Source organism: Nuphar pumila, chromosome 15 (assembly GCF_984573655.1).
Source record: "Nuphar pumila chromosome 15, dmNupPumi1.hap1.1, whole genome shotgun sequence".
NCBI classification, from domain to species: Eukaryota; Viridiplantae; Streptophyta; class Magnoliopsida; order Nymphaeales; family Nymphaeaceae; genus Nuphar; species Nuphar pumila.
The window spans coordinates 32788231-32801258 of NC_143263.1; the positions used below are offsets into that span (position 1 = coordinate 32788231).

The window sequence follows — 13028 nt, forward strand, 5'->3', positions numbered from 1 at the left end:
AGGTGCCATTTTTGGTTTCGTGTCTGCATTGACACGGACATACTTATTCGAGCAAAGTACGAGTGTTCTTTTAATTTCGGTGATAGTTTTTTATTACTTTTTAATAATATTTTGATAAAAAAGTGTCTTTAAATGCTAAAATACAAATAGTAATTTTATCGATTGAAATTAAAAATTCCGTGTCTTCATTTTTCATTGTCGATTTTTTTTTCAAACTTGCAAGTCCAACCCGCATCTCGTATCCTCGTGTCTACGTGTCTCTAAGACGTAGAAGAAAATATGGAACCAGATTCTCCGTAGACCAATTGCGTCACTCTTCCAACGTCCGACTGCTGATTTTTTTGGAAGGACTTGCGAGTCCCTAAGCGTTCCCAAACAGAGGAAAACTAACCGGAAGAATGAGCGACAGCCCAAAACTCTATACCAACAAGCCCAAAATAGGTATTCTGAACGATACCCACATCGGTTTTCTTTTACATTCTTCGGATTCGAGGAAGAAATAGAAGGATGGTGGTGGTCGTGAGTGAGCTCTAATCTCCTTCCCCCCTTTTGCTTTTTTTTTTTGGTGTTTCAGCACAGTTGAAGCCCAAATCCGAAGAGGGTCGTGCGTTTTCTCAGCCTTCGATGGACCCTCCGCGGCCATCTACACCGCCACCGCCACTGCCACCACCAACAGCAGCTTCTGCTCCTAAAGAGACGTTTGCTCGCCGCTACAAGTTTGTATGGCCAGTTCTGCTGACGGTGAATCTTGCTTTTGGAGGTAGGAGCTTTGCAACCTTCTCATTTGATTTTAGGGGTTTCGTTTGATCGGTTTCTTATGATGGTTTAGATCTGTATTTGCTTTACCATCTGTATGCCCTCTATGGTTTTGCTTTTTCTTGTGCTTTTGTTGACTCTAATTCTATTGATGGTGATTTTTAAGTCTTTATATAGAGACACTAGAATATGAGAACTACAGTGTGAACTGGGCATTTCCGACACCTTTTTTGCAAATCGAACCATGTAGATGTGTTCGGCATAGTGAATTTGGTAGGAATCAACTGTTGGGCCGTGTATTTTCGATGAAAAAGTACGATTGAATATTTATAAAGATTATGAGCGGTTGATTTTAAAGCTTTACAAAAAATCTTGTTTATTTATCATAATCGGATGATTCAAGAGCTGGTCCTTATAAAACCAAGCTTGTAGATAGATCGCATCCGTATGGTTAGATTAAGAACAAAAATTCTATACAAATTGTGCTTCACGTGGTAGTTCTTATATTTCCAGTTCTCATATTCTAGTGACTCCATTGTTAGTTTGCTAGTGTTTTCTTGTTGCTTGAGAGTTGAATCACCGACGTGCATTGATTTGTATATCTATTTGGCTTTTTGTTTTTCCCTCTCTCTTACGCTTTTGGTTGTCCCCATTTTGGAACATTGAGGTTTTACTGAATCAACATAAAAATAAGTGACAAGATGCAAGAGAGAAGGCGTTAACAGAGAGAAAACATGCAAGAGGGAAGGAGCCTTTTATTTAAGTTCGAAAACTCCCATTGTAGCCCTACTAGAACCAACGGATTCAAGCTTTCCTTAGGCTGTGCTATTGGAGAACGAGATTGTAGGTCCCTTTGTGGTGGAAGGTACAACGAGAATAAGGGAGAAATTTTGTCTCGATTGTACTTTTTGGTCTTCAGTTAATCTGTGCCCACTATATATGCACCATTGTTTATGAGAATGAGAGAAAAACTTTGTCTCTAAAAGTGTTGTGCATTGTTGGCTTAAGCAAGTCTCTCTGCCCATCATCTGCACACCTTTGTCCACTGCTGCCCATGCCTCCTCACTCAAGAAGCAAGAAGGTTCTTTAATGCCAACTGTGAACTCCATCATTGACATCTTCTAGTTATGCCATTGAGAAAATTCACTTCATCCAACAAAACCATCTCAAAAGGTGTATAAACCTTCATCTACCTCTTATCTTCAAGATTCTCCTCTGTAAAGATCTTAAGATTGAAAAACTAATTCAAACTTTTAGGCCCAATTGGGATCTGAAGGAGATAGCTTCACTAAGATTGTTCTTTCTTCCATTTTTTATGAGACATGTGAGAAATTTAGCCATGAAAGTACCTCTAGGTCCCATTGTTAAGAAAAAAAAAAGGCTTGAGTGAGGTCCACCAAGTTGAAGCATTGACCCTTTATGGTTTTACTTTTAGTGGTGCAACAATTAACATTTGCTAAATTTAGAGTAAAGTGACAACCTTTGTAACAAAGTTGATTCTTCCCAGGAATCATACTTCATTTGCTAGGAGGTGATTCTCTTGGCAATGCATTTGTTGAACCTTTTGCTGGATCCAGAGTTGGCCATCGGGTCTCATAAAGGAATCCAATGACCATCAAGGTAGTGGACCCTTGGTGTGCAGTTATAGTGGGGGTGGTTATTAGAGAGTGGGGTAAGTTATCTACAATTTGTGGTAAATTCCCTACAATATCTGGGTTGATGGCGACACCAAGGTGGGGAAAAATCTGTAAGAGCCCAGTGACTCTACCAGAGACAACAATTGGAACAGAAAAAGCAACCCCCCCCCCTAAAGCAAGCCATCAAATCCTTCTCATCTCTCATCTATCTCCCTCTCTACCTGTAAATCCACTGCATCTATCCAATCTGGGCCATCAGTGGTATTAGAGCCATTCAAAGCACCGCCTCCCATCAACCCCACTCACTACCACCGCCACCCACCAAAAATATACAACCGGTTGTACTTGTACCCTATATCGCAAGCCTTGCAGAGGGTCTTGGAACCGAGTGGTTTAGCCCTCCACTTGGGAATCTTCTAGACTAGGCAGTGGCTGCACCTTCGAACCGGCATGCTCTCTGAACCCTTCCAACAAGCCATCATTTGGTGTGTTTTGTGGGTCCGGTCGGCTAGGACCTCCATTTTCTAGTGTTGGTGTCGGCCGAAGAGATCTCGACGCACTACCCGGACCACAACGTCTGTGATAGGTCTGGCCAATGAGGCTATGACACCTGTCTCTCAAAGTGATCTTCGAGGATGGTGTGGCACTTATGTCGAGGAAGGCAGATGAGCGATCAATGCGGAAACTGCCGAGTCACGAAGGATCACGATCGAAGAGTTGAGTTTTCTCCTCGAAGAGGGACTTGTACAGATGAGTAACAATATGAGACCTGAACCCATCTTTCCCCAATTTCCTTTCGTCGGGTGCGATCAGAACATAGAAACCATAACTCAGTTCGTCGGAAGATGAATGCCCTTCAGCAATCCCCGGTGGTGCTCTGCCTACAGACCACCGCTCCCGTGTCAAAGCCCCTCCTGAGGGCCACTGGCGCCTCCTCACTCCGATCCTTTTTTTTTTGGCAAACCCTTCCTCTTGCTTCGTCTCTATGGGCCTAGGAGGAAGAGGAGGAGCTCTGGGGAAACGATGATGGACATCGTGGCGTCGCCCTAGAGTGGTCAAGCGAGCGAGTTCCCGACGATCTAACGCAACACCACCATGCACCTTATCTCTCTCGGTTTTCAGAGAAAACCCAAGGCGACCAAAATTTTTTTCCTGCATCTATGGGGAAGCCCTTTTCTAAGGCAAAGCAGGGAGAGCAAGGTCGTCTGTTGGGCGTCTATGCAGAAGCCCAAACAGGACCGATATGCCCTCCGCACCATGGAGGGATTCGACCAGAGAGTTGGTGTTCTGGTCGAGGTCCTCCCTCACGCAACGGTTCGACAAATCGTCAACATTGTTGCCACACTCTGTTGAAGGAGAATCACGATGGGAAGGAGGATTCCGGGGTCGGCAACTGGATGAGGATGCTTGGGAGGCTGATCCTAGGTGGCCGATGTTAAAATGTAAAATGTAATATATATATATATATATATATATATATATATATATATATATATAATTTAATATTATTTAATATTATTATATTTTCTTTTTCTATTTTTCTTTATTTTCTTTTTTAGCATCTAGTTCAATAGAAACTAGATATTTGATCCAGTCAAGTTCCTGTTGAAACTTGACTGTGCAAATAGCTGTTGGACTGTAGTCCAACAACTATAATAAATGTTGTTGGACTATAGTCCAACAGCTATAATAATAAATGCTGTTGGACTGTAGTCCAACAGCTATATTAAGAGACGTTGGAATCCAACGTCTCTTTTGGAGAGCTCAAAATGAGCTCTCCTCTCTCTCCCACTTTTTTGTATATATAGGGGTAAACCCCTTCAATGTAAATAACCATGCTTCTTAAGCATTTTGTTCATGAATAAAGTATTATTTATTTTTCAAGTGTTCTTCCTTTTATACCCTTTCAAGGGTCATGCTTGTAGTGTCTCCAATAGACACTTGTTTGTGAGTTATTTGTGCATTTGTTGAAGACCACCATTTCATTACAGCCGAAAGCTCGCCACTCCATCTTTCTGGTACGTCTCAGGCGACCCCACTCCTTGCAGTGAGGGGCAGCATCGCTCATCACCATTGGGCATCGTTGTCGGCCATTGATCGGTCGACAACCTAGCTGAAGGGGGTCGGCTTCCCTCTGCTGTGCTGCCCCCCTTTCGTCTCTCTTTTTTTTCTAGTGAAACCCTAATACAATGGATTCTCTTTTTTTTAAAATAAAACTAAAGGTTAAAAATGTTGGAAATTGCATCTTAAGGCTTGAGATTTATATAATTAGAAAACAAGGTCACTTTTTTACTTAATATCATATGGGTGATCAGGATTTATATATTTTCGGAGAGGCTGCCCGAGTTTTTGTAATTTATGGAAAAATTGTTATAGTTTTGAAAATTTCAAAAAAGGGATTGGAATTTCTCATTTGACTATGCAGTGCATAATGATTATAATATTTACTGTTTGACTGTTACAACCTGTTATATTTATGGAATTATTGTTTAAACATTATGGTTTACTAGATGTTAGAACTTGAAAATGACTACAAATATATACTAAAATTGCAAGAAATTAGATTTGTATGACAAAAGATGGAAGTATGCCTTAGCATAAAAAACACTAATTTTGTCTTATTTGACATTAAAAAAATATGATATTATTTAATGGTCGTTGAAATTGCTTGAAATTGAATATAACCTTGTTCAAGATATGATGATGGTGTTAAAATATGTGTACTCGTACACATATATTTTGAAATATAATCCTTAAATGTACATATATATATTTATATATATATATATATATATAAAGATACGTATACATATATATATGTATATGTATCTCTATTTATATATATATAAATATATATATTTTATCTTCCTAAAATACCCTCAAGGGTATTCTTGTAATTTGACATTTTACGCATATTCCAATTGGAATATGCATTGTAATTTTTCCTTTAATTTTTTGTTTTTATTTTTTTATTTTTTGTTTTCATAACACATTGGGGGTCTCCCAATAGAGACGTTGGGAGCCCCCAACGGTCACAAATGTGACCGTTGGGGGCTCTCCAACGTCTCCTTTGGGAGCCCCCAAGGTGGCCCCTTTTTGTGCTTATAAATAGGGGATTTCCCCTTTGTATTTCTTACTCCTTGGAGGAGCTTATGCTCCATTGTATAGGGTTTTTACCCTCTTCTTCATTTTTCTTCAATAATATTCAACTTATGACTTTAAGTCATATTTACCCCTTTTATGGGTTTATGTATTAGCACATGATGTGCTTGTGTTGTTCCCTTTAGTGGGTATATTCGCACTTCATGTGCATGTGTATGGGTTCATTATCGAACCTAAAGTATTCAAAGCCACTTTCTAACATGGTATCAGAGTAAGGTCACGATGGGGTTGTCCTTTGATGCAACGGAAAGCGTGATGATAAAAAAAAATGGTGAAGTATTCATTGTCCTTCTCTTTTTCTTAAGTTTTCGGTATGTATCTCTTTTCTTAACATATTATGCATTATAAAACTATTTTTTGCATATGTAGTGTTTATAATAGTTGAATCACTTCTTTTCACATTTCGCATGTTCAAAAATTTTAAAAATATCTCCTTTTAAATTTAGTAAACTTGTTTGCTATTTAAATATATAATTCTTGTTTATATGTTTATCGATTACTCATCACATATAAATAGTAATTTATGTTTTTTTTAAATTATCTTCAATTATGTGGGATTTATGATGTTTACATAAGTATTTCATGATTGACCTATAAATTAACTTTTAAAAAAAAAAATTATATATGATTTCTTGATTAATGATCTTTGTTTAAAAACTCTTTTCTCTCATATAAAGTCTAATTTGTTTTGAGTTCCTCTCTTGTTTATGGATTTTAGTGCATGTTTCAATGTTTTTGGTTTATTTAAAGGATTTTATTGTTTGTGATAAATAGGTTGTTCGAACCATTGTAAAAGATCTTTTAAAAGAATTTCCCACACTATATAGAATGCATAGTGTATCTATTGAATCCTTTGGTATAAAAGATTTCATTTATTTTTCTTCTAATGATGCAACTTTATAAACGTATTTGTTTGTATTTTTCACATAAGGTTTCAAAAACCTCTTGATTGTATCTCTAAGGATGCCTACATTGGCCATAATATGGTCTTCTTTGTCTTAAATTGCATTTATCAAGCATATAATTGCATATTTAAAGCTTGAGAGTCTCAAGCATTTGCATCTTTTATGAAATACATATATTATTGCATGTTTGATATTATTACATTTTTTTTTGTGTTGTGAGAGTGTCTTCGTACACTTCTTTTATAAAGTATTCATGCTTGTATGCGTATTGTCTATTCATAGACATTTTCACATGGTACTATCTTTTCAATAAAGAGATGTTTTTATTGCCTTCTTTAGGGCTTGTGTTTGTTTTTTTTTAATGGACTTGTAAGATTGTTTATTTTATCATTCTGCAATATCTTGGTACATGTTGTCCTAAATTTACACATTTAAGATTATTGTCATTTTACATCTTGGTATACGTATAATTGCAAATTATAAAGGCTTGATTTGTTTCTTGGATTATTCTAATTCCTTTCTCACACATGACATAGCTTAAATATTTCATGTTGTCTTTATTAAAGTTTTTTTTTTAATTTCGTATATATGCAACATTATTATTATATGGCATATTGTTGTGATTAATTATGTTGGACCTTTGAATCGACCCTCTTTGTAAAATCACATATTTGGAAAATGTTTTCCCTAAGAGTTCATTGCCTTTTTATGACATTTTTCTATCCATCACATGTTATATGATGCATCAATCCTTTTTTATGGCCTTATTATTGTATTAGAGATGGTTGTTGAGGTGAGTTATGAGCACCTTGTGTTATGTCATTTTAGATTGTCCACTTGCTATATTATAGATGGTGATTAAGGTGAGTTATGGGCACCTTGGGACTCTAGAATGATTTGGTATATGATTTCTAATTATGAGTGTGTCACTCGTTTGTTTTTGACCATTGATTTTATGGATGCTCTTATTTATATATAAATGTGATGGATATATGATGTTTGTAACCTTAAATGTTTTAAGGTCAAGGTTTTTGGGATTATTGTCCAACCTTTTATTGTTTATGAATCTTATGAGTGCATTTGCACATTTATGTTTTGTGCTTTTGTGCACAAGTGTTCTTGGTGTGTGTATATTCACACATTTATTCCAAAATATTGTTGTTATGGGTATTCTTTTTGAAGAATATTGCTCTATTGATTCAAGGTTTTATATATATGTTGTCATTACAAAGTTTTATTACCTTAAAAGTCTTCTCCTTTTATAACTCTTATCTAAGTGTCATCATATGTAGACACGAATTTTATTACACCTTTGTGTGTTGGTAGCCCTTTGTTGGCTTTGTTTCTCTTGGTCTAGTAGCTAAACACACTTGTCTTGAATGTTATCATATGTAGACAAGGCACGTTGATTCACACCATGGTGTGTGATCTTTAGTCCATGTTGGCATTTGTGTTCTTGTTCTAGTCGCTGAGATGTATGCCCATGGTTGGCTTCTTTCACTCAATTCAAGTGTCATTTTATGTAGACAAGAGATGTATTGTGTTTTTAGCCCATGGTTGGCTTGATACTCTTGTTCTAGTAGCTGAACATACTTGTTTTTTAGTGTCTTTTTACGTAGACAAGAGATGCTTTTGGTCCATGTTGGCATGCATTCTCTTGTTCTTGTCGTTGATGCACTCATTTCAAGTATTATTATATGTAGACAAGAGGTATTTTTACACACCTTAGTGTGTGTCATTTGGCCTTTAATGGCATTATAATATTCTTGATCTAGTAGCTTATACACTTGATTTACGGGTTTTTTGAGGACTAATGAGGTAGTTGCTTGTAGTGGATGAACTATTTTTGAAAATTGCAAAATTTCTTGTGTTTTTAGATACAAGTGAATCATATCTATGATATGGTTTTAAATCAAATTGATATTTTAGCATTTACTCTATATATTAAGTACTTACAGTTTTTTTTCGGCCACTTTTTTATTTGATATGCAAAATAAGTCTTTTTTGTCTCAAATGATATTCATTTTTGAATCTAGGGTGAATGTTTTAATATACTTAGTCAAATCATGCTTCTTATTTATGACATTTGTTTGACATAGATCTTCTCCCTAAAAGATGTGAAATACTCTATTATGCATGTTAATCTTTATAAAGCCCCTCTTATTGAAGATCATATTCGTCATGCCTTTGGACATTTGTATCCGTGTTCTTTTAAAAATCTTTTGAACTCTTGTGTTCACTTTTTGACTAAAGTATGTTTGGAACATGTTTATTAATGATTTCTTTAAGTATTAATTCATTTTATGATAGTAAATGCATATGCTCATTATGGCTTTTGAGGCCCTCATTCAATAAAGCATATGTAGCTTATGCCTTTTCGTACGCTTATTGTGGTGTCCCTTAGTGGACCTTTTTGTTATTCCCCATTATGGGGTTGTGTGTGTCCAATGTTGGACCTTATGAATGCATTATGCATTCTTGCAATTCGTTTCCGCTCACTCTTTAACATGATATTTGTTTCTTTTTTAATTTTTGGTTTTCTAAATTTTCTTTTCATACTAGAGTAATTATCCTATTATGCATAAATTTTGCACCTTGTTAGGAATGTTCCATTTCAGTAAAGTGTAAAGATATTTTTTACTTGTTCTTTGTTGTTATTCCACAGGATCTTGGAGATAGGACAAAGAGAAGTACCCTAGATGGTTCGGGAAATGTGTTCCCTTTAGAAGACAATTGGAGGAAGGCATTTTCAAGTTTCAATTGCATCCTTGCCGAAGCCTCTTGGAGTCTTCCCCTTTTTTTCAATCTTTTCGTTTCCCCGCAAAGATTGAGGGGGGTGTTAAAATATGTGTACTTGTACACATATATTTTGAAATATAATCCTTAAATGTACATATATATATATTTATATATATATATATGTATACGTATCTTTATTTATATATATATATATATATATATATATATATATAAATATATATATTTTATTTTCCTAAAATACCCTCAAGGGTATTCTTGTAATTTGACATTTTACGCATATTCCAATTGGAATATGCATTGTAATTTTTCCTTTAATTTTCTGTTTTTATTTTTTTATGTTTTGTTTTCATAACACATTGGGGGTCTCCCAATAGAGACGTTGGGAGCCCCCAACGGTCACAAATGACATTAACTACTTATATAAACAACTCCTTGAAATAGTCAGCATTTTTATATTGCCCAGATGCATTAACTACTTTCAAGAATAATGGGTCACTAAGCGAAGAAGCAATGAAATTAATCAGTGGACATATTTGAAAATCTATTCACTCATCAAAAACAATTGAAACTCCATTTTATTCTCATGAAAATTTCTTAATCTCTATCAATCTCTCAACATTTGCTCTATCTTTTACAAGAATTGTCGTTTGTAGTTTTTCTGAGTTTGGAAGTACATCGCCACTCAAGTTATAATTTGTCAATGAAGTAACCAAATCCTTCCAATAAAGTTTTTTAGCTGCATTAAATGGAAGTGAATTAGAATAAAAATACCTCCCTACTTTTCTATCCATCTCCTCCCTTCTATATGTGTTGAATGATACTTGTATCGTTCTTCTTCCTGTACCTCTTACATCTACCTTTTTTTCTTCTTCTTGGTGACTTAAAAAAGGTACACACTAATTGCATAAAAATCATTCATTTTCTTTCTCTTCTCATATTCTTCTTGTATTTTTTTTATTGTCTTCACACTGCCTCATCAACCTTTTTGCATCGTAAAATGTCATGGCCTGATATCTTCAGTAAATGAGCTTTAACTCTTGTATAAGACTCAACATAATCTCTCTAACAAAGCTTGCATCAAAATTTTTTATTTCCACTACCTCTTTCAGCCTTTTCAAACTCATCCACATATGTCCATAGTGACAATCATCATCACATGATGCAACTAACAAACTCGAATCAACATCCCCACTACCACTACCAACAACACTAGCAGCAGAACTTACATATGGGGATGAGGATGACGCAAGTCCTTTCCCTTTATCCGTCATTTTCGTCCTTAAAACAAAAAAAAATTATATTAAAATAAAATTCATATAAGAATGATTGGGTTTGGCAACCCAGGGTGCTGGGAGTTGAACCCGACTGGGTTCAATAGCGCAGAACCTAGCTCTGCAGGGCTGGGTTCAACAATGTAGAACCCAACCTAACAGAGCTAGGTTCAACAGTGAGCAACCCAGCCCTGTAGGGCTAGGTTCGACAACACAAAACCCAACCCAGCAGGTCTAGGTTCGACAGCGCAGAATCCAGCCAAGCAGGGCTGGGTTTGTCAGCGTATAACCCAGAGAGAGAGAGAGATTGAGAGAGAGAGACGTACCTCGCCGGATGCAGTCAGAGGAGAAGAGTAGGAGAGGACTCAGAGGAGAAGAGGAGGCATCGAGGGAGAGAGGGGGGGGGTAAATTTTTTGCCCTAATCCCCTGCAAAGCCCCTTTCATCGTGTTTTTTTTGGGTCCAGGTTTGGACATTTTTAACCCTGAGTGTGTTGACCGCATCGGGTGCCGCACCCGCACTCGAGTCGCGTCATGTCGACGCGGGTGCGGCACCCTGTTGGCCGAATCCCTGTGACATAGATTGTTAAAAAGTCATTTAAAGCTACAAAATACTAATAAGATATGAGAAAATATGGAAATCATAAGCAATTACAGTCTATGGGCTATAAACAAAAATAAGCTTAAAGCAAGCTAGACAAAGAAAATCATCAAAATCAAGGAATGCAAATATATATGTAATGAGTACATCAAAATACATGGTATCAGAAATAAAGGTTATCATAATTCACAAACATGGCCCTTTTTTGTTTTTATAAACTTACAAATGTGACCTAATAAAATAGTAACAACTGTTTATCACACATTCACACAGAAAAAAATGTAATTCAAGGTAAGCATGCATATAAAATAGTAACTCTATATAAACCGTAAAGTATCATGATTCATGAATACAATAGGTTCATAATGATGTATCGTACACTAAATGCTATAATAGAAAAAGTGCTACCCATCATATATGTAGTCATATTGAGAGAGAGAGAGAGAGATGTCTCTCGATCTCCCGTCAATTGAATTCAGAAACATAACCAAATACTTTGGATACATGTCAATGAAAAGATTTAGTACCATGGGGTTGAATGATACAGTTGGATGATTAGGTTGCACTATCATAACTGAGGGGCTATGTCACATGGATAGGGATGCGGGAGCGTGACATGATGTGGATTCACTTGGTACGATTCGATAATTTTCAATAATTAGGACACAGGGACACAGCTGTACACACGCATAGATGCATGTATGTGTGTGTGTGTATAAAACAACACTTCTAAATCATTATAATTAGGAACATCAAATAATGAAAGTAAATTGAAATTGAAATGTAATGTAATTGATGACAAATTTCAAAAGAAAAAAATTCAAATGAACATGAAATAAATAAATAAGATCATAAAAAAATATATATAAAGTTAATGACACAATGTTGACTGTGTGAAACTGGTTTGACTGTGCCCATGAAGTGTCCAAGTGTTGTATCGTATCGATACATGATACACATGCTAAGTGAAGTGTGGGTGTAACATAACCTAAGGGTCTTGTGTTCAGTTCCCATGGGGGCTAATCCCATTGTCTGTCAGGAGGAAAAGAAAAAAAACTTCTGATTTTATTTACAAAAGCCAAGCATTAGAATTTCTGTGAAACTGTGAATGCGTAGGTTGGACTCAGATGTGGATGGTTGCACATTCTATTTGAGTCCGTATAGTTAACCTGTAGGCTTGGCTGAACATTAGTTACTGTTGTTTCGCTTTGTGATTTGTAAACTGCAGCTTACATGTTTCTGAGAACAAACAAGAAGGATCAGGAGGATGTGACTGCAGTTGTTGGTGAGTCTCCTGCTCAGGATGCCAATACAACCATTGCAGTTCCTGAGAAGGCATTGCCTCCTCAACCTGCAATAGTGTCTGCAGCTCCACTCCAGCCAATACCAGAAGAGGAGCAGCGAAAGCTTTTCAAGTGGCTGCTAGAAGTGAAGAGGAAGGTGAAGACCAATGACCCGGTGGAGAAGAAATGCATAGATGAAGATAAGGCCATCCTTAAGCAATACATCCATGCTAAGTCTATCCCAACCATCTGAACATCATTGATTTCAACAATTTCCTTGTGGAGAGAGGGAGAGAGAGGGAGTACAGTTGTCTTGATGCATGCATTCCTTGCTGTTGTGTTCGTTTTGTTCTTTTAGTTCAGGAAATGATGCATTTGATAAACAGGTTTTATTGTTCTATATTTGTTTTTATTAAATGGAAATGCTATCTACATTTTATGGAAAGAACTCCCACAATAGCCGTTCCTCGTCAGGGATCATATTGCAAAGGATCAAGCAATCAAGCACACCTCAGGACAAGGGTTACAGAACGTAGACCTCAATCAAGATACAAGATCAGTCGAGCAGATTTTCCTCAGATAGGGACCTTCTTCCTTCTGCTACACTTTGCAACCATGCTAACCACACTCGGTTGTTGCAAGACCGGGAGATCAA

General features: G+C 36.4%; 1 protein-coding gene across 1 annotated transcript; it reads left to right on the top strand.

Annotated features, from left to right (window-relative positions):
- The first annotated feature begins 373 nt into the window (after nucleotides 1-373).
- LOC149815051 (uncharacterized) lies at nucleotides 374-12818 on the top strand. The gene is made up of 3 exons (XM_089989460.1): nucleotides 374-441; nucleotides 575-760; nucleotides 12319-12818. Exons 1-3 carry the CDS (start codon nucleotides 399-401, stop codon nucleotides 12624-12626), a joined length of 537 nt encoding a protein of 178 aa, XP_089845586.1. The 5' UTR covers nucleotides 374-398; the 3' UTR covers nucleotides 12627-12818.
- Nucleotides 12819-13028: the final 210 nt, after the last annotated feature.